The sequence below is a fragment of the Hermetia illucens genome, chromosome 4, assembly GCF_905115235.1.
Source record: "Hermetia illucens chromosome 4, iHerIll2.2.curated.20191125, whole genome shotgun sequence".
NCBI lineage: Eukaryota > Metazoa > Arthropoda > Insecta > Diptera > Stratiomyidae > Hermetia > Hermetia illucens.
In genome coordinates this window covers 64269932-64292028 of record NC_051852.1, presented here as the reverse complement: position 1 = coordinate 64292028, position 22097 = coordinate 64269932, and the positions used below count along the sequence as shown (strand labels likewise).

At 43.6% G+C, this 22097-nt stretch overlaps 1 protein-coding gene across 2 annotated transcripts in view; it reads right to left on the bottom strand.

Moving 5' to 3' along the window:
• LOC119655302 (oxysterol-binding protein 1-like) overlaps positions 1 to 22097 on the bottom strand; it is a 358882-nt gene that overhangs the window by 137184 nt on the left and 199601 nt on the right. The window contains exon 4 of one of the 2 annotated variants that reach the window (XM_038061130.1): positions 1438 to 1503. The exons of the other annotated variant lie outside the window; for it this stretch is intronic. Coding sequence (XP_037917058.1) covers positions 1452 to 1503 — 52 coding nt within the window. The 3' untranslated portion in view covers positions 1438 to 1451. Of the gene's footprint in view, positions 1 to 1437; positions 1504 to 22097 lie in introns of those variants that run through there. 2 annotated transcript variants of the gene reach the window in all.

Sequence of the window (22097 nt, the reverse complement as noted above, 5' to 3'; positions counted from 1 at the left end):
TCGAGTCTCAGCAGACTATCATAGGAAGCGTTCCAGAGGTCGCTTTCTCGACCTTGGACTTAGCCAAGGCGTACCATCAAATCCATGTAGCTCCAGAAGATATTCCGAAAACGACAATGTGCACACCCTTTGGATTCTTCGAGTTCAGACTGTGCAACGCGGTGCAAACCTTGAGACCATCGTGGTTAACATTGAAAATTGCAGTCTCCTTCAACAGCAGGTGAAGTTTTTAGGCCACACGATTTCCACCGAGGGAATCCACCTGGATCCAGACAAGACTCATGTCGTCACAAACTTCCCACAACCTAAAACGGTCAAGGATTTGTGAATGTTTTTGGGCATGTTAAACTTTTATCGTCGTTTCTTGCCCAAAGCCGCACAACAACAAGCGATCCTCAATGCCTACTTGTTTGGATCCAGTATGAAAGACTAACCCGTGATTGCGTGGTTTACAGGCTTTTAAGCTAACCAAACGACAGCACCTACGTTCGTGACCTATTAGCGGCGTACATGGCAATAAAGTACTTCCCATATTCCCTAGAAGGCAGGCCATTCACAGTGTTCACGCACCACAAGTCTTTTATCTTTGCTTTTACGCAGAAGCCCGACAAAGCATCCCCTCGCCAACCCCGGCACCTGAGCTTCATACGTCAGTTTACTTTGGATATCCAACACTTGTCCGGCAAGGATGATGTAGTTACAGATGCTATGTCACGTGTTTCAGAGGATAAAATCCCTACCACGGTCGATTTTTCGGCAATCGCCGATGCACAGAAAGATAATACAATGCTTCAGAGCCTCAGGGACTACTCTAAATACAAATTTCGAGTGTTTCCCCTTTTCGGATCAACCTCCGAAATACTCTGCACCTAGTCCATATATTCCGCCCACTTTTCGCAAGAAAGTATTCCAGGCAGTACACCATCTTGCGCACCCAGGCATTCGGACAATCAATCGGCTTGTTACTAAGAAATATTCCTGGCCCTCAATGAGGATGTTAACTCCTGGGCCAGACCCAGCACGTACAGAAAGAAGTAGGCTCATTCCCTCGGTCTACAAAGCGCTTTCACACGATCCACATCGACATTATTGGGCTTTTGTGAGATTCGAATAGCTTCAAGTATTGCCTCATAACCATCGGTAGGTTCACGTGGTAGCCTGAAGCAATACCTCTGGCCGATATTTCCGTACAAGCGTGCGCCGAGGCCCTTTGCATCCCACGTTTTGAAGTTGGCCGGCCGATGTTATTACTGAACTGGGTATGCAGTTCGAGTCTACCCTGTTGTCAGAGTTAGACAAATTCCTAAGCTTCAAACGTCATCAACGGGGTACTGTGAAGGCGTTGCAATGTAGAGTTGGTGAATGAGGATTCGTCTGAGCTCCGCACCAGAGTAGCGTAATTCAACGTGAAGCGAAACTGACCTGCGTGAAGCGAAACTCACCTGCCTGAGTCACCTACCTGTTGGTAGTGGGCCAAGAGGCCCCCAGAGTAGCCGTGGGGGTCTGCTATGACAAGTAAAGAAAAGATGAATTAGAATCTGAATAATTTTTGAATTTAAAATTGAAAATATTGATTTTTTGAAATTTTATCGATTAATATAAAAATATAAAAGATTTTTCAATTTTTAGTAGCCTCAATTAAATGTAAATTATTTACTCATATAATGGTTGTAATTTAACATGTAAAAACTGATATAAGTAGTGAGTTGTTATTTAACTAAGCCTAAAACGTATTTTTAATAATCCAGTTAGTCTATTCATCGAACCCGTTATCCGCGGCCACCAGGTGTACCGTCCTTATCGCCTGCCAAGGGGCAGAGCTCACCCCATAGGTGACGTTCTTTAGAAAGTATTGTGCTATTGGCTTCATGGGACCGCTTCTCCACAAATTATGTAACATCAACTGGAAGCAGTAGAATTTGCCGACATATCTTGGTTATGTCACCAGAAAAGACATACCTAAACTTTCAGATGCGGGTGACAATCTCGAAGATGTCAGTTTGAAATTTCTGACCCGGAAAAATTTTCTGGTTGGACTCAAAGCATTCAATACACTCTTCAGTTCTAATACACGTCCACATTAGTGTCCTCTCTCAGCATCCTTGGAACTTCTTCCATATGTCCCAAGTCGCAATATTCCATTATAAATTCATCAGATTTTTCCTTGAGTTCGAGGGTTTTAAGCCACCGCCTTCCCTGCCCACTGTACGGAAAGAGCTCCCTAACTTGATTTTTTCCGGATACCAAGGAGTAGGCACGACATAGCGCCCATCCTTTTCCTGATAATGCTTGGCATAAAATAACTTCTTGCATCTTTCCTCATTCAGCTCAGTTCCATCTTCCTTGTTGATCGGCATGTCCCAGAAGTTTAAGAGCTTCTGTTCAAACTCCTATGAAGCCACATGAGCGCCAGTGGCCCTTGAAGTCGATACCTCACAAAGCCCGGACACTACCCATCCAAGTTGGATATTTTGAGCGAGGAATCACTCCTTCACTGCAACTCCTTCCAGGAACAATTACGACAAGATATTTAGTCCTAGCAACACTGGGAGGTGTGGATCATTCTCCGGAACTGGGTTGGCTAATCTTTTGCCAGCAAAAAATTTTGCCGATCCTTTGTGTCAAGCGAGGAAGTCCCCCCTTTATTTATTTCTTGACCGTCCTCTAATTGCAACGTGAGGCGAACAATTGAGGACAATTTTCCAGTAGAAATTCCTCCCAGCACAGAGGCTTCCATACTAGTGCCCCTACGGAGCGGTAACTTTTGAACCAGGTCTTCCGCTATATAAGAGCTTTGGCTTCCTTGATCTACCAAACACCGGATGGTCGCAACACGGCCATCCTTTGCCCTAACCTTATTTACCGTTGTTGGGAGCACTGGGCTGGAGTAGGCCAAAGGGGATGAATCTTCGGCGGCTCCCAGATGTTATACGCTCCCTTTATAATTCGCAAAACACAACAAAGGTGCGAAATATATTTAACGTAAATCCCTGCTGGCGCGGTTGAATTTTAAATTATAATGTTATGCAAGTGCAACTGCCACGCACTCAGAGTTCTTCACATAGGGAAACACAAAACCTGTTATATCTGAAGCGTCCAGCTTCCGGTTTCCCGACTTGTTTGTGTTATCGTTTAAGTCTGTGTTAGGTAAACCTACTTTCAAATTTTTGACAGTATTCACAATGTCACCATTAGAAAACTGAGAACAATAACTGTGTTTAATGCCCAGAGAAACAATTTCCAACACATCGTTGGGAATGGTTTTCAAAGTTAAATTCTTAACCTAGCTCTTATTACCTAAGGTAGTGTTTTTATAAATTGATCGGAAAATGTTGTTATGTTGTTGTATTTGATTATTCATTTTTCATAATTTTTTGTTAGATATTGGATGTTTTTTGAAGAGAAGTGCTAAAGAATTTATCATTTACCATATGATCAATATTGATGTTATTAATTTTGTAGCAAAATTTACGGGAAGAATTTTTTAAAAAATTGATGCGAAAATGTATGTCTTCACCAGCAAAATAAACTCGTAAAGATTTATTTCACGGGCAATAAAGAGGACGAACTTAATCGAAGGCAGATAGCAACTTCTACATGAACATCATGCATTGGCTCGAGTTTCCGAGAGAGCGTTTTCACGTATGCCACGTGATGAACAAAAAGTCTAAGCAAGTCGGAATACTGAAAGCTGGACGCTTTGGCTACTAAAGTTTTGTGTCCCTTTCATGTGAGGAAATTTCTATGAACTTCTTTCTTTTCGCAAAAAAAAATCAAAATTCATAAATTGCCAAATTTTTAGATATGTATGCACATATTGAAGACATAAATATTGTATTCACCCTAAATAAACAAAGTTTATCTATTACCGCGTTCTGATGCTTATATATATATGTACAGTCGTAATCGAAATCATACGAGCAACCAAAGTAATAAGTGAATATGTTTCAAAAAATATATTTAGATATATTTCAGAACACTAATTATTATTAAGGTTTTGTGTAATCTGGTGATCCCTTTACATGCAGTAAGTGGCGCCATCTTGTGTTAAGTTTAAGGGGGGGCTCCCCATACATGTGAATGGAGGGTGCAATTTTTTTTCACAGAATGTAACCATGTAGGGTATCAAATGAAAGGTCTCAATTAGTACTTTTCGAATCTGGTTCAATATTTGATATTAGATGAAACTTAGGGGAGTGAGGGTTCAAAATAAGACCCACAAAAAGTGTAACAGATCTCGTTCTCAGAACCTATCCAACCGAAAAATCTTAAAAAAATCATAGTGGTGCATCTCTACGAAATCTAGGCCCCAAAATAGATCCGGTTCCGATATCTGCTCAAATAAAGTTAATAATAGTATATTTCCACATTTTAGAAATTTACCCGGCACCCCCTCTTATGTTCATCCCAGAAGTACAAAATTTGGCATGCGCGTAATGAAGGACATAATGCACAGCTTGGTCAAGTTTGAAGAAAATCCAACTATTATTAACAAAGTTATAAAGGGTGAAACTTTACAATTTTTTGTGAATTTCGTGCACTCTACAACCTGGATGACGTCATCATCACATATCAATTCGTCAATACCACAACGAAATGAGTTCTATGAATTGGGTCGCAGAGAATTATTTTATTTTAGTTTTTTAGTTATTTGTCAGCCAGACATGTGTGTATGTAGGTATATAATAGATGCGTGCCTAATTCAAATAGATATAAGAAGTGAATCGGAAATATGGGTACGATCAATTTATATACGTGCATATATGTGTACAGTATTCGGTAAAAGCCAGTTTGTTTGTTTAGGGTGAGCGTGATATCTATGGCTGTAATATGTACGTATGTCTCGTAGTTTGGAAAAATATGAAGGATTATGTTGGATTTGTAGCTATATACGGACAGAAAAATGTGCGTTGAAGTTTCTCACATAAGATGAACACAAAACCTTTATACCCGAAGCGCGCGCTTCCGGTATTCCGACTTGTTTTTTGAGGTGGTGGAAATCTACAAAAGACACTGGCCTGGACACGCCAGCGTGTGGGACCCCCAAGCCCCGTGAAACCACCATAAGGTATTACATCACGAGGCGGAGTCAGCTCACTCTAACTTGGTCACCTATCGTCTCTACGCGGGGTCCGTAACCGGGCTTTCCTAGTCTCCTTTGTCATTCGCAATTTGCCTGGATAGATGCGACCATGGAGTTGCCCGCATCCCAGTCTTCCTGACATGTTAGCATTCTTCGCACCAGTTTTTCTGGTATGAGCACCGTCTCCCCCAAGTTCTTTCTTTCATCAACAAATCGCGAACAGTGGAAGAATACGTGGTCTGGGCCCTCTGGGATTCCATTGCAGTTTGGACAATCAGCTGAGGTACTTAGTTTAAACTTGAACAGGTGCTGGCGATATCCTCTATGCCCCTTGAGAAACTGGGTAAGATTATAATTAATCTCACGGTGTTTCCTCTCCAACCACTCCCTGATGCTGGGGATTAGCCTGTGGGTCCACCGACCCTTTCCCGAGCATTCTCAATGCTCTTGCCATTTATTTAGAGACCTCTCCCTTTCGGCGTTCTTCGTCTGCGATAAAGGAGATATAGACTTCACATTTTCTCATTCCATCTGTCAAGATGTCCATGGCCACCATTCCAGAGATGACGAATGCTGCATCATTTGAAACAGTCCCAAATGCCGAGCACACCCTTAAGGCTGTTTTTCTGTGGACTGCACTTAGCTTGTCAGCATTAAATGTGACCTGCAATGCCTCTCCCCAAACTGGAGTTGCATAGAACTGGGTCGAACTAACTATCCTAGCTATAAGCAACCTGGAAGCATACCGCCGCTTGGTGATTAGGACCGCTTCCGTTTCTTCTTCCGTAAGTGTCAGACCAGAACCCTCTAACCAACCCTTAACAACACTGATCGCTTCACATGAGTATAACTCAGCATCCTTGACATCATTTGCGACTACAACCAGTGGTATATCGTCAGCGTGACCCACCACCGTAGCTCCCTCCGGAAGGGGAAGATTAGGTACATCGTTGTACATTATGTTCCACAGCAGTGGCTCCAGTACGGAGCCCTGCGGGACACCCGCGGAGACAACGTACTCCTGGGGTCCGTCATCGGTGTCATACTAAAGCCTCCGTTCTTGTAAATAGCTGTTAACAATAGCTGCATGATAAGCGGGAATACCAATCTTCGCCAGAGATTCCCGTTTAGGTTCCAATTGGCCGAGTTGAATGCATTTCTCACATCCAGGGTCACCACGACGCAATATTTGCTAGTATTACCCTTTCCGTAGATTGCATCTACGGCCAAGTCAGTAACTATTTTGATGGTATCAATGGTTGATCTGACTTTACGGAACCCATATCGATCTGAGAGGTCTCCCTGGCTCTCAACAACTGGGAGTAATCTATTATAGATTACTCGCTCTAGCATTTTCCCCACAGTGTTCAAAAGGCAAACAGGCCTGTAGGAGGTAAGCTCACCTGGAACTTCTGCCGCTACCATGATGCAAGAAATATCCCCTCGGACATGCACGCTTCGAACAACTCAGCGAACATCTCCGGTCTGGAATTCACGGCAAGCTTAAAGTTACTATTCGGCACGCCATCCAGACCAGAGGTTTATTATCTCCTATCCTAGCGCAGATTTATAACAGCTCGTCACGGGTTACTGGCGGTATTACCGTCACATTTAGAGGTTGCAGGAAGCTGTCTGTGCCCTCCTCTTACTGAGGGAATAACCCCTGGATAATTTTTAACAAGAGTGAAGGGCATCTGATCTGCTGAGATGATCGGCCTCTAAATCACCCCATCAAGATCCTATAAGCGCTCCCCCACGGGTTTACGTCCACTACGAACAGAGCTCCTTAAAGCATTCGCTCTTGCTCGTTTGGATGGCGAGGTTGAGGGTTTTTGCGGGTTTCCTTAGTGGCGCGCTCTTTTTGCCCTTGTTCGATTCTGCCTATTGTCCTCTGAGCCACTCTTATAGCTCGGTGACAGGCTGATCGAAGGCTGACCAATTAAGTATTCCACCAATAGTTTGGTTTTATACTGGGAAATGAGCACCTCCTAGGCATAAACGCGTCACAAGCTTTAGTGATGCGTTGGACCACATGGGAGCTGCCGGTAGAGACGAATGATTTATTTGGTTGGTCTGGCTACACCTTTATGAAAGTCTGCTTATTCAGAGCTATCTGTTCGTCTACCTGTCTGTCCGTCGGACACATTTTTCTCGGAAACTAACTATAACTTCACCCACCTTCCCTCCCTCTATGCACTTTCATGTACACCTGTGGCGCCCTCCAGTTAGACTTTTCTAAAAACCACTTAGACCGCACTCTTGACCTTGTCCACTCTAACTTTCCTGTGCGTTGTCTCTTCTAAACCCTTTATTGTCTTACGTTGCCCCTGACGCCCATTATCCTGTTCTCGAGTTCGATGCTCAGATATCCCGACTGCACTCTCCTGTCACATCGCAAGCCTACCAAGTTCAACTTTCGTAAGGCGAACTGCGAAGTTCTGAACTCAGCCCTGGCGGCAATCAATGGGGCTCCCCTCCTCCCTCCATTTACGTGTGACCAAGCACTCAGCGCCTTCTATACCGTTTTATGTGGTGTTCTTCCTAGTTACGTCCCCTCCTCTCCGAAGTGCTTACGCTCTTACACGGCATCGTGCACTAACTCAACCGTACAATACTTCGAAACCCGCAAAGAAAACACTATGGCAATACGCTGGCATGAATTGGGAATTCCCTGCTAGTCACAAACAAATAATGATTTCGTTCTTATTTTTTCGAACAGTCATTTTCGGACTTAAACTAACATTAATGCCAGATGAAAACAAGTCAGGAAACTGGAAGCTTCTGGTATGAAAGGTTTTATTTATTTCTTATATAAAGACATTTGAGTGTGCATTTGCCTCATTAGTACATAGCACGTAATATATGCATATATTATATGAGAGTATCCACTTTCGGGTGACATTGGCATTCATAGTCTTGAATTTGCAAAGAAATTACAACTCTGACGTATTATAACTTTGTTAGTAATAGTGCGATTTCCACCAAACCTGGTAAGATCATGCTCTATAGTATAGCCTACATAATTGCAGGATGAACTTAAGGGGGCTTTTGCAGCGAATTACTAAAAATTACAGCAATGTACTATTATTAACTTTATTTGAACAGATATCGGTATGGAAGCTATTTCGGAGTCCAGGCGCCATATAGTGGCAGCCTGCTGATTTTTTTCAGATTTTTTGGTTGGGTAGTTTTTAAGAATGATGATGATAAAGAAATGATCACTTTCAACCCCCGCACTCCCCATCTTTCTAACAAATGTCAAAACTTAGACCGGCTTCGAAAAGTGCTACCCGAGACCTTTAATTTGATACTCCACCTGACCATACATGATAAAAAAAAATTCCACCCCCTTAAACTCGACGTAAAAGGAAGTAACTCACTGTATGCGTGAACGATCACAGTTCCCAACTTTCTACCAAATTTGGTGTTAATCGCTATAACCATCTGCGAAAAAAATGCGTGTGACGACCCAAGTGATACCAAAGCACAAAGTCATCGACCTTCGCTCAAATAAAAGAGTGCAAGACAAAGAGGGGGAAGCTTTGGGGAATCAACAGGCACCAAAAAGGAAAAAAGGAAAAAAGTCCAACAAACGGAACTAAAACTTCAAAAGGGCACAAGGTACCCAAAGTGGGTAAGTCGGCTAACGAAGCGAAACTGAAAGAAAATAAGAACGATGGTTGGACTAAGGCCATGAAAAAAAAAGAAATAAGAAACCAAAGGTGCGAATTCGCCCGGAGGCAATTGTAAGTAGCAGAGGATATCAAACATATGCGGAGATACTGAAGAAGGTGAAATCTGACCCCGACCTAAAAGACCTAGGCGGAAATGTCAGCAAAATCCGGAGGACCCAGAAGGGGGATCTCATGTTTGAGCTGAGATAATCCAGCGTCGGAAAAACTGACGGCTTTCGTAACCAAGTTATAAACTCACTTGGAGGGAATGTCGCGGTTCGTTCCGAAAAACATTGCAAGAATCTCGATGAGGTTACATAAAGAGAAGAGATCTGCACTGCCTTGAAGGAACAATTCAAGTTGGAGGAATTCAGGGACGAATCTATCACGAGCCTAAGAAAAGCTTATGCCGGTACTCAAACGGCCACAATGCGACTGCCAGTGGAGTCAGCGCAGAAGTGGTTGGCCATGGGAAAGGTTCGGATTGGATGGGTTGTTTGCCGACTAAGGGAACAGATCTCTTTAAAAAGGTGCTTCAAATGCCTAATGTTTGGACACTTCGCGCAGGCATGCACTAGCAGCATCGATCGGTTCGATCGATGTCGAAGACGTGGGGAAAAAGGACATATTGCCAAGGAGTGCAATCTTTTTTCTTCAGCCTTTGTCCCGTTCACAAGCGGGGTCGGCTCGTCGTGATCGGCTTCGCCATTTGGCTCTATCGAATGCCTGCTCTGGGTGCAATCTAGAGGCTTTCAAATCCCCATCTAGCGTATCAAGCCACCGTTGCTTAGGTCTGCCTTTTGGTCGTTTACCATCGACATCATCATGTTTGTAACGACATTCTATGCATTTTCTTGGTCAACCTGTCGCAAAGAAAAGGGGGTATGGGATAACCGGCATATTGCCGGAAGTGGTAAATGCCCGGAATTTAGGAAGGTGTTAACTGCAGTGAAAAAATGAGGTTAATACAAATTGCAGGGTCGCACAAGATTTGCTTGCGCAGACCACTTACGAATCCGCGATGGAGATTGCTGTCATTAGTGAACCGTACAGAAATCTTCACGGTGGTGTATGTGTCATAGATTCGACTGGTGGAGCGGCGGCATGGGCGTGCGGTCGTTAAGCCATATAATAGAGCATGGGTCAGGCGGCTAGTGGCTTTGTGTGGGCAAAAACAAGCGATATATTCGTATATAGCAGTTACGCCCCACCTAGCCTCACACTGCCTGAGTTTGAAGACCTGCTGGACGATCTTGTTCACGACGCAAGGAGACGAGGTCCAAAGGTGATAGCCGGTGACTTGAATGCGTGGGTTATCGAGTGGGGCAACAAAGAAACTAACTCAAGGGGGCGGTGCTTATTAGAAGCATTCGCCCGGTTGGATGTGGTTCTGGCCAACGGAAGCGATATAAGCAGTTATCGGAAAGGGGGAACTGGTTCAATTGTAGATCTGACTTTTGTCAGCCCTGCATTAGTACATGACATATCCTGGAAAGTTTGCTAGGACTTCAAGTAAAGCGACCACCAGGCAATCACCTTTGAACTAAGGACGGAGCCAAAAGGCAGGAGACCCGCACCCCGTATGCCGAAATCCAGAAAAACACCAGGATGGTCTGCCAAAGCGATGGATGGAGCGATTCATGGAGGTGTGGCGCGTCTTGCCTAGCAAAGCAGGCACCTCCAGGAATAGAGCTCTGCATGTTACACAGAGCATCTCAAAAGCATGTGAAGCGTCAATGCTTAGGAGATGCTCGTTCCCTACTGGAAGACTCAATTATTGGTGGAATAGTGAACTTGCCAGCCTTCCATCGATTTGCCACAAAGCCAAACGAACGGCTCAGAGAGCAATAGGTAGGATCGATAAGCGCAAAAGGAGCATGCCTATAGGGAAGCTCGCAAGAACTTCAAGATTGCCATCCAGCGGAGTAAGAGGGAATGTTTTAAGGACCTATATTTGGAAGCGGACATAAATCCGTGGGGTAGCGCCCATAAAATCATGACAGGACGATTCAGAGTCCGATTATCTCCGCAGATCATGTGCCCCATTACTCTTGTTGAAAATAATCCAGGGGTTATTTTCCCAGCAAGGGGGGGGGGGGGGTACTGACACCTTCCAGCGCCCCCTGAATGTGACACCGATTCCACCAGTCACCAGGGGCGAGCTGCTGGAGATCTGCAGGCGACAGTAAAGCCCCGGGTCTTTACGGCATACCCAATAAGGCCCTCAAACTTGCCGTCAAATGTAGACCGGATATGTTCGCAGAGCTGTTCGAAACGTGCATGTCCGAAGGTATCTTTCCTGCACTGTAAATGCGGCAGAAGCTGGTGCTGCTGCCTGAGGCTGACAAGCCGCCAGGGGACCGTCTTCTTATAGACCCATATGTCTTCTAGACACTAAAGGGAAAATGCAACTCATGGAAGGGGTTGTACCAGCAAATATTGTGTGGTGGTGACCCTGGATGTGAGTAATACATTCAACTCGGCCAATTGGAACCTTATGCGAAAGTCCCTGGCGACGAATGGTGTTCCCACCTACCTCGCCGCTATTATCGATAGCTACTTTAAAGAGCGTCTGGTATAATACCGATGATGGGCCCAAAGAGTACGTTGTCTCCGCGGGTGTCCCACAGGGCTTTATACTGGGCCCACTACTGTGGAACATCATGTACTTAACCTTCCAGTTCCGGAGGAGGCCACGGGGGTGGGTTGCGCCGATGATATAGCACTGGTTATGGTCGCAAAGCATCTGGAGGATATTGAGTTGTACTCAAGCGAAGCAATCAGTGTTGTTAAGGCTTCGTTAGAGAGTGCTGGATTGGTACTCGCGGAGGAAAGAAGAAACATCGGAAAAGAAATTATGCTTGCATTAGAATCGGGAATCGTATCATCACTTCCAGGCCGGCCTCAAATACTTCAGGGTGATGATAGACGGAGGACTTAATTTAATAATAAGCAGCACATAGAGCATACTTGTCAAAAAGCATCCACCACGAGTATGGCTCTGGCAAGGATGATGCCCAATGTTTCAGCATTCTCCTAAACGGCCTCTTCCAGTGAACTACCCTGCTTGGGCGTTGGCCAAGCTCGCGCACTAGCTCCTGGATGTTTAACTAGAGGACCGTGGTTGCTCTCGTTCCGGGTTGCCGAAACTTAACTTCGGAACGATGGGGTAATCAAACACTACTGAAACAGAAAACGCTAAAAGGGTTAGGAATAATACTTACTTGATTGGCTTGGCTTAAGTTAAAGAAAACACTCGCGACTCCACTTCAACTAACCTTTATTTTCTAAGCACAATATTCTATTTCTTTCTTATTAATAATTTTTACTAATTAATCTCAAAAGCGAGTTAAAGTACTTCCCGCGCGTAATAAAGTGTTCTCGGATAGAACCCTTTAGAGGCTTTTTAACTACTCAAAATTAAAAGTAACGTTATTCTTAAAATCACCTATGTTTGACCCTTCCGTGTTTACACATTGCTTTGAAAGTGTTCTTGTACACAACACAATAACACTTGTTTATTATTATAAATTTGGTTGTCGGCGGCAAATCGACACCTGCTGTTGCGCTGCGAATTGCTGACACGGAAGAAAGTCATGTCGAGGCCAAATATACCATTTGGTAAGTAACATGCTGATGCAAAGGCGGAAAAGAATCTCGTGATGTCCAAACAAGCCATTTGCATAGCATGTGATGTAAGGACGGAAGAGGTTAAATGCGCAGGCAGACTGGGTTTCATGGGGCTAGCTCCAAAGATGCGGCTGCTGGAGAAAATCCGGTGAAATCACTTGAACATCCTCCCGCGCAAAGAAAGTCCAATTGCCTGGACCTGGACTGTTATCTATTGGCAAACGGTCCCAAGTTTCTGGATATGGAAACTCTTGTATTGGTGTCACTCGTTGTCAGCTTGCATTCTAAGGGTGTAAGGCCATCCTTCTACCTCTAACGATCGAAATGATGGCGCCCAAATCGGAAACCCCTAAGTAGTGCGTAGCGCCTTAATAACCCCTTCCATCAATAGCCTCCCCTGGTAGATCTCCGATTGATGCAGAATTGTCTTCCGGGTGTTGATGTGTTGTTTTTAAGGTTTTGTGTGAAACAAAACCTTATTAGAATCGATTCGATGTCTGTCTGTCCGTCTGTCTGTCTGTCTGTCTGTCTGTCTGTCTGTCTGTCCGTCTGTCTGTCTGTCTGTCTGTCACAGCCGATTTATTCGGAAACGGCTGAACCGATTGTCACGAAAATTGGTAGGAGTATGTGATCTGCCGTTCCCTTTACAAGTAGCGACTGGCGCCATCTTGTGTTAAGTTTAAGGGGGGCTCCCCATACATGTAAAAGGATGGTGCAAAATTTTTTTTCATAAAATGTGGCCATGTGGGGTATCAAATGAAAGGTCTCCATTAGTACTTTTCGAAACTGGTTCAATATTTGATATTGGGTGAAACATAGGAGAGTGAGGGCTCAAAATATGACCCACAAAAAGTGTAACAGGTCTCGTTCTCAGAACCTATCCAACCGAAAAATCAGAAAAAAATCTCAATAGTGCAGCTCTACAAAATCTAGGCCTCAAAATATATCCGGTTCCGATATCTGCACAAATAAAGTTAATAATAGTATATTTCCACATTTTAGAAATTTACCCGGCACCCCCCTTATGTTCATCCCAGAAGTACAAAATTTGGCATGGGTATAATAAAGGATATAATGCACAATTTGGTCAAGTTTGAAGAAAATCCAATTATTATTAACAAAGTTATAGGGGGTGAAACTTTACAATTTTTTGTGAATTTCGTGCACTCTAAAACCTGATGACGTCATCATCACATATCAATTCGTCAATACCACAACGAAATTAGTTCTTATGAATGGGGTCGCAAAGAATTATTTTGTTTTAGTTCTTTAATCATTTGTATATGAATATCAATTATTCCAACGAGACATGTGTGTATGTAGGTATATAGTATATGCATGCTAATGAACTTGGTGGGTAGAGCCTAATTCAGATAGATATAAGAAGTAAATCGGAAATATGGGTACGATCAATTTATGCATATATGTGTACAGTATTCGAAAATAGGCAGTTTGTTTGTTTAGGGTGAGCGTAAAATCTACGGCTGTAATATGTACGTATGTCTCGTAGTTTTGTAGCTGTATACGGGTAGAAAAATGTGCGTTGAAATTGCTTAGATAAGATGAACACAAAACCTTTATACCCGAAGCACGAGCTTCCAGTATTCCGGCTTGTTTTTTCGATGAAGTCGATTGTCTTGTTAGTATTATACATATCAAAGCTTATGCCTAACTTTCTTTTTGCGGAAGGGTCCACAATTTTGTTTGTTCTTAAATGTATCGTTCTTATTTTCTTCATTGTGTTCATTATTCTTTTATAATCGAATCTGCTCTTTAAAAATTATAATAAAAAAGGCTATTTAACCCTAGGACTTTGTTACAAGAGGATGAAAATGAAGAATGTAATAATTACATAAATATAAATACTTGGGGTCGTTTTTTATAAACGCCTGGAAAACTTGAATCGTTTAATTGGATGCTATTTTGCTTGTATATGATGTAGTTATCATTATGTTCATATGCATTTTGTGTTTATAGTTAATTTTAGTGTTGATTTAGAAAATATTCATACTTCACAAGATCACCACATTTCGTTTTTAAGGTTTTGTGTGAAACAAAACCTTATTAGAATGGTGACGGTGTCTGTCTGTCCGTCTGTCCGTCTGTCTGTCTGTCTGTCTGTCTGTCTGTCTGTCTGTGTGTCTGTCTGTCTGTCTGTCTGTCACACCCGATTTATTCGGAAACGGCTAGACCGATTGTCACGAAAATTGGTGAGAGTATGTAATCTGGTGATCCCTTTACATGCAGTAAGTGGCGCCATCTTCCGTTAAGTTTAAGGGGGGCTCTCCGTACATGTGAATGGAGGGTGCAAATTTTTTTTTGACAGAATATAGCCAAGTAGGGTATCAAATGAAAGGCCTCAATTAGTACTTTTCGAATCTGGTTCAATATTTGATATTAGATGAAACATAGGGGAGTAAGGGTTGAAAATATGACCCACAAAAAGTGTAACAGGTCTCGTTCTCAGAACCTATCCAACCGAAAAATCTGGAAAAAATCACAGTGGTGCATCTCTACGAAATCTAGGCCTCAAAATATATCCGGTTCCGATATCTGCACAAATAAAGTTAATAATAGTATATTTCCACATTTTAGAAATTTACCCGGCACCCCCCCTTATGTTCATCCCAGAAATACAAAATTTGGCATCAGTGTAACGAAGAATATAATGCACAGCTTGGTCAAGTTTGAAGAAAATCCAACTATTATTAACAAAGTTATTGGGGGTGAAACTTTACAATTTTTTGTGAATTTCGTGGACTCTGCAACCCGCATGACGTCATCATCACATATCAATTCGTCAATACCACAACGAAATGAATTCTTATGAATTGGGTCGCAGACAATTATTTTGTTTTAGTTTTTTAGTTATTTGTCAACCAGACATGTGTATATGTAGGTATATAATATATGCGTGCTAATGAACTTTGCGGCTAGTGCCTAATTCAGATAGATATAAGACGTAAATCGGAAATATGGGTACGATAAATTTAGATACGTGCATATATGTGTACAGCAGGTAATAGGCAGTTTGTTTGTTTAGGGTGAGTGTGATATCTATGGCTCTAATATGTACGTATGTCTCGTAGTTTGGAAAAATATGAAGGATTATGTTGGATTTGTAGCTATATACGGACAGAGAAATGTGCGTCTCTTACATAAGATGAACACAAAACCTTTATACCCGAAGCGCGAGCTTCCGGTATTCCGACTTGTTTCCTTACTATTTCTGCAATATTTTTACTCTCAGTTAATTGTTCTCAGATTACTTATATTTCGTTTTTTTTTTTTTTTTTTGTCTTGTGCACTTAAGTGTGGTACCTATTGGTAGTAATTAAACTACACGCGTAGTAATCAAAATTACTCGAAAGCGATTCAATGCCTAGGGAATACCTCATCAGCTCAGTTTCACGATGACGTACCACGGTAAAGAAATGTGATCCATCAGGCATTGACTTTGCACATTTGAAAACAGAGCGCCGGCTGCCCCAGACATTGAATCACTTTTGCACGCGTCTGCATTCATTTTTGCTTGCACTCATGCTACCAACAACAACACATAACAAGCGACCGTCACCCAACATAACAAAAAACAAAAATAATCAAAACAAATCTGATACCTTGACACCATGCTACTGTTCTTGACCGTGACTTTTTTGCCACCGGTCTGTTGTTAATTTGTATTAGTCACTTATTTACAATCCATTTATACACAAGAATTTTACGTAGGTTAGTGATTATTATTTAATTTCATTTATTTACATTACAATTTCGGATCCAACTACGGGTTTGTTTTTTTTTACATGGAAATGTATATACAGGAATCCTAGACTGAGGAATTTGCGGGTGACATGATACCTATAGGGTTTGTCGATTCTTGACCCCATCTCCCGTGCTGCCGATCCGCTGTTGCTAGATGGCTTATAAAGGTAGGGTGATCGTCATCCCCCTTTCGCTTCTTTCTGGCTAACCGTACCCAAATTCCTACGATAACGGCCCCTACTAATAACCCTGCCAAAGTACAACCGTGGGGAATGTATTGTTTGAACACATTATCGTCATTAATTACTCCATCGAGTTCTCTCTTTAATGTGGCTATAAGGTGCTTGTTGTCCCGGACAGGACTGATCTCGGTTGATGGAAGATTAAACCGAGGAGTGACTGTTTCATACACCTTTGTCCAGTTTACTGTAAAGGCTCGTGGAATCTCTTTTATCTGGAAGGGGACCTCGCCCATGGTACAATAGTCGAGCTCTACTAGAGAAACAGGAAACCGAATTTCTAACTGAGTGTCATTACACGTGATTGGTATTTTATCAACTTGCCCTTTGAATATCACTCCAACATGGGGGCTAATGCGACCGATGTAGGTCTCATTGCTCCACCGCGTGGTCGAACACCAATCCTTTAAATGTTGGCCTCCCCGTATAATTTTCTTAATACATGATGGTCCAGAGCGTAACAATTTTGTCTCATATAGACGAGGGAGAATCTCTGTAGATTCTTCCTCGAAGAAAAACTTGTCCGCATTGGGCCCAACGAATAGGATGCGGAATGGTATCGTTGTCCCCAAGTCCCAAGTGTTATTTTTAGAATCTGGAGGGGTGATAACTGCTACCTGTCTAAATTCCTCTTTATACGCAAGAGGAATTGTATATTCGATCGTAACGAGATCATTCTGAAGCCATGCAGACACTGGATTAACCTCGAACACTCTTTCTGGCTCATCTTGTTTCGGCAGGACTACCCCAGGGACCTCCCTATTAACCTGGCTTATAAAAGCCGCCAGTTCCTTGGTAGGTCGAATGTTTCGTAATTGCTCATGTTTGGCAACGATTTCGCTAATTAATGTTTTAATTCCTAGGGAGAACTCCGACAGCTCCTGCCTTAAGATTTCTTTCCCCTGCTGCTCCATTAGCTGATTTATCTGGTTCTCCACCTGATGGTACTCTAGGTGGGTGATGTTTAACGTTAACGCTGCGATTTTTGTCTGTTGATGTCTAAGAGCTTTCACTTCCTCGCGAATAGCTATGTCTCGGTAACTAAGGTAAGCTACTGTCTCCGCCGCTAAGAGACCTGGGATATACTTAGCACCTGTTTTCAATAAACTACTTGATATAATGGGGACTATACCAAAGGCCCGCCTAACTCGGTTGACCTTATAGGAAGCGGTCAACCGTCGATTAACATCAGCGACTTGGAGTTCGCTTGGAAGTTTCAGCTCGTTGCAATTTTCTTGGACTTCCTCCACCATCTGCCGCTCACATATCCTATGGAACTTTTCCAACGGTTGCGACATTGTGTCGAGATCACGCGTGAGGTTTACTGAGGTTGCAATAGTATATTTTAGGTCAAATGCCTTTACCTGCACTAATCCCAATTCCAAAATTCTGGTTTCCAAGACCGGGTCCACTGCCCAGGACACCACTGTGGCGGGCATTAGGCATATACACAGCAGAGTAGCCACTTGCGCTAGAGACCACGGCTTCCATCCTTTTCCGCTTCGCGTTCGGGAGGGAAAGTTAGGTGGAACCTTGTCCGGTTCTAACGCATTATCATCTGCTTCCTGCGCTTGAGAGGGCTCAGCTTCCTCTTCTGGAAGAAGGGGAACGAGCTGATGCACGGCACGATGTATATTGTCCCTACCAGCAGTTTTTAGTTTTACTTGATGGATGGTGCCCTGTAGATCTGGAAAAACTTCTAACACTCGCCCGGTCTTCCAATCTAATGGCCTGTGACCACTTTCTTTGATTAGAACAAGTTCACCTGGCCTCAGTTGCCTACCGGGGGCCTTCCATTTATACCGCTTCTGTAGATACCCCAAATAGTCAGTCTCGAATTTGACCCAGAAATGCTTTTGCAGTTCCTGGATCTGAAGCCATTTTCTGGTTGCTGGGAGACTTTCATTTAGACCTTCCCCAGCCGGAGGTGACAATAGGCTTCTTTGAATGATGAAATGTGCAGGAGTTAGTACCTGTAGGTCATGACTATTATCAGTCAGCGGATACAATGGTCGGCTGTTTAATATTGCTTCCCATGTGCAGACGGCAGTTTGAAAATTTTCATATGTCAGGTTGGAAATTGAAGGCATCCGCTTTATGTAGCGTTTTAGACTCCCCACTGCTGCCTCAAACAGCCCTCCGTAGTGGCTGGCTCTTGGGGGATTATGATGCCATATGATCTGACGCTGAGCCAACCTCTCCTCGCATTCACTGGTCAACTTTCCCCAGGCTTCCCTGAGCACTTTGGAAGCCCCTACTAAGTTTGTGCCGTTGTCGGAGCGAACCATTTTCGGCTGGCCTCGTCGGCTTACGAACCTTTGAAACGCAGCCAAAAATGCATTTGTGGTAAGATCCGTACAGAGCTCTAAATGTATCGCTTTAGTAGACATACATACGAAGACCACTATGTAGACCTTCATAGATTTTGTGGTCCGTAAATTTGATGCTTTTATTTGAAATGGTCCGCACAGATCGGTTCCCACATTTTCAAAAACAGTGGATGACCTGATTCGCTCGGGAGGAAGGTCTGCCATTTTCGGGATTATAGTGGCTCCTCGCATTCGAACGCACCTAACGCATCCCCTAATCCACTTCTTCACCCTCTGCTGCAACGCTGGAATGTAATATCTCGGATGATAGCCATTGTGAGTCCTGTTCCACAATGTTGGTGAAACTTATGAACATGCTGAATTATGAGGTCAGCTAGGTGACACTTCCCGAGAATTATAGGGTGTTTCTGCTCAAACGGGATGAGCGCCTGCTCTAATCTTCCTCCCACTCGGAGAATCCCAGATACCTGATCGACAAAAGGGTTTAGCGTGGACAGCCAATGGTTTTTCTCGATATTCAATCCCTTCTGAATTCTGAAAATTTGCCTCCCGAAGAGTAATTTTTGTTGATACCTGACGACTGCCCACTCCGCTTGCTTCAACTCCTGAGCTGAGAACGTACCGGAAGTTCCCGATCTCCATCGCCGGCATCTCGCGATTGTGTTTATCAATCGAGGTAAACTTGAGAATCGCTGAATGAAATCTGGATCAGGCGTAGGCTCGGAAGCAACTTCTGCTAGATGAGTCACTGTTTCAGCACCAGAACCGACGACCTCCGTGCGAGGGAGTTCCCCTTGCAAGAATTGCGGTCCATGGAACCACAACTTGTGAGCTACAAATTTCCGGGGACACATCCCCCTAGATGCACAATCTGCAGGGTTATGACTTGACCTCACGTGGTGGATATCTGTGGGTGACAAATACTTATGGATCGAATGAATTTGTTTTCGATATCCTTCCGACTCCGAATCCAGCAGAGAGCCACCTCGGAATCGGTATACGCCGTGAACTTTACTGGGCTAGTCCCTAGGTTTTTACGGACGTCGTTGAACAATTCCGTTAATAGAACTACACTTTCCAACTCGAGTTTAGGGATCGTGCATGCTTTGGAGCTTATACTCGATCGTGTCTTTAAAGGCGTGACGCGCCCTCGGGCTGCGATCAACCGCACGATGTAACCCGTCTCAATTTTGCGTCGGCTGTAGATGACCGCGGCGTAACCATCACCGGATGCATCGCTGAAGCCTACTAGCTCCATCTTTTCATCCTTGGAGGTGTGCCCACTCCAACGTGGAACCCGAATTTCATTCAGGTATTCTAAGGACGAGAACACATTTTCAAGTTGCCTTCGGGACGGTTCCTGAATAATGTCATCCCAGTCGTAACCTTCCTGCCATAGACGTTGAATTTCTATTCTCAGTTTCATTACAACTGGAAGCAGCCAACCAATAGGATCGAAAATAGAAGCAGCTATACTAAGCACTCTTCGTTTGGTATACCTAACATTTAAAATTGGCTTGATACTGTACAGGAAACAGTCATCCCTAGGACTATAGTGTAGGCCAAGGATCTTAAGATCCTTATCTGCCTTGTCAACCTCAACATATGACCTAATTCGGTGACTTTCGTCAATATATTTTAGAACTTCTGGGCAATTCGTCGCCCACTTCGTTAGCGGAAGTTTGCCTTTCCCTAGAGTTTCTGTGATTTTTCGGATGACGTCTTGAGCTTCTTTTACACTGGACGCCCCGTATAACAGATCATCCATATAGAACGCGTTCTTGATGATCCAGTTGACCTCCTCATCAGGAGCATTGTCGTCCGTCACCTGGTGAAGCGTTGGAATTGCTTGCCAGGGTGCACAGGCTAACCCGTAGTTCACCGTTTTCAAGTAAAACTCTCTTATCTCCGCAATTTCGTCGACATGGCCTCTTGGCGAACCACGCTTAAATACGGGATATAATATACCTCGCCGCTAGTGTCAGATTGATGACCCTTTGGAACTTCAGCCATGTGGTCCAAATTAAAATATTCTTCCATAAACTCATCCGATTTGAGCTTGTGGTCTTTGTTTTTCAACCACCTTTTCTCCTGACCGAGATAGTGCTGCACAGCCTTGTTGTAAGAGTTTCCTAGTTTAATATTATCTTGTCTCCACGGGGTCGGCACCACGTATCGGCCATCATTCTTTCGGTAATGACCCTTTACGAAAAGGTCCTCACAAATTTCGTCATCTATGCGACTAGATTCATCTCTACTTACAGGCATATCCCAAAAAGCCCTTAAGTCCTGTTCCCATTCCTTGATAGTGACATGTGTTGAGGTGAACTTCGATACTGAGGATTCCGCCGGACCAGACACAATCCATCCCAATTTCGTGTTCTGGAGCAGGAAACTATCTACGGTTTCTACTCCATTCACGAAAAGTTGTGGAAGGATACTAGACCCTAATAAAACTGGAACATGAGATGCATGTTCCGTTACGGGGTCCGCCAACTTCTTCCCTTGAAACAATGCCTTTACTTGCGGCGGTACCTGTGGAAGGGAACCTTTAGTTACCCGTCTGACTACTAACGCTTTAGTGCTGACCTCGGAACCATCGTCCAATTTAAGGGTGAGACACACAACCGCTGACACTTTCCCTGCTGACACACCACCTACCCCTGAAATTTCGATGTTGGTCTTTTTCTTTTTTAACCGAAGTTTCTGTACTGGATCTTCGGTTATATAGCTGCTCTGACTGCCTTGATCGATCAAACACCGAACTGGAACGGCATGTCCTTCTCTTGCCTCTAGCTTAACGACAGCTGTTGGAAGAACGGTTCCGGACCATGACAATGCTGTCGAATTTTTGGCATGATGAACAGCAGAAGACGGATTATCCCCTTTGCACGGATGCATGGCAGTAAGATGTTGCCCTTTGCATATTTCGCATTGGAGATTCTTGCGTTTATTGCACGCTTCCCCCCTGATATATTTGTGGGAGAGACAGTAAATGCAAACATGATAACGGCGGAGCAGTTTCTCCTTGTCAGTACTTTCAATGAATTGAGGACACTGGGCTGTGAAGTGCTTCCCCATACATAAGAAGCATTTAATCCAGTTTCTCTTTTCACCATCCGACTTGGAGAGCAACGCTATCTCCTTCTGGGTTTTTCTCTTATTCCCAAGATCCTCCGCCTTGGATATCCCACTTAGACCATCCCAACCGGGGGACATGACCACATATCTATTTTCTAGAAATTGGTCGATGTCGTTTATCGTAACGGGCATTTTTGGATCTCGTAACGTTAAGTCGAACTCCCTCCGAGTTGTCATATCCATTTTCCTCGTCAGGACGAACGGAATGAATGGAATACCTTCATCTGCATTGAATCCT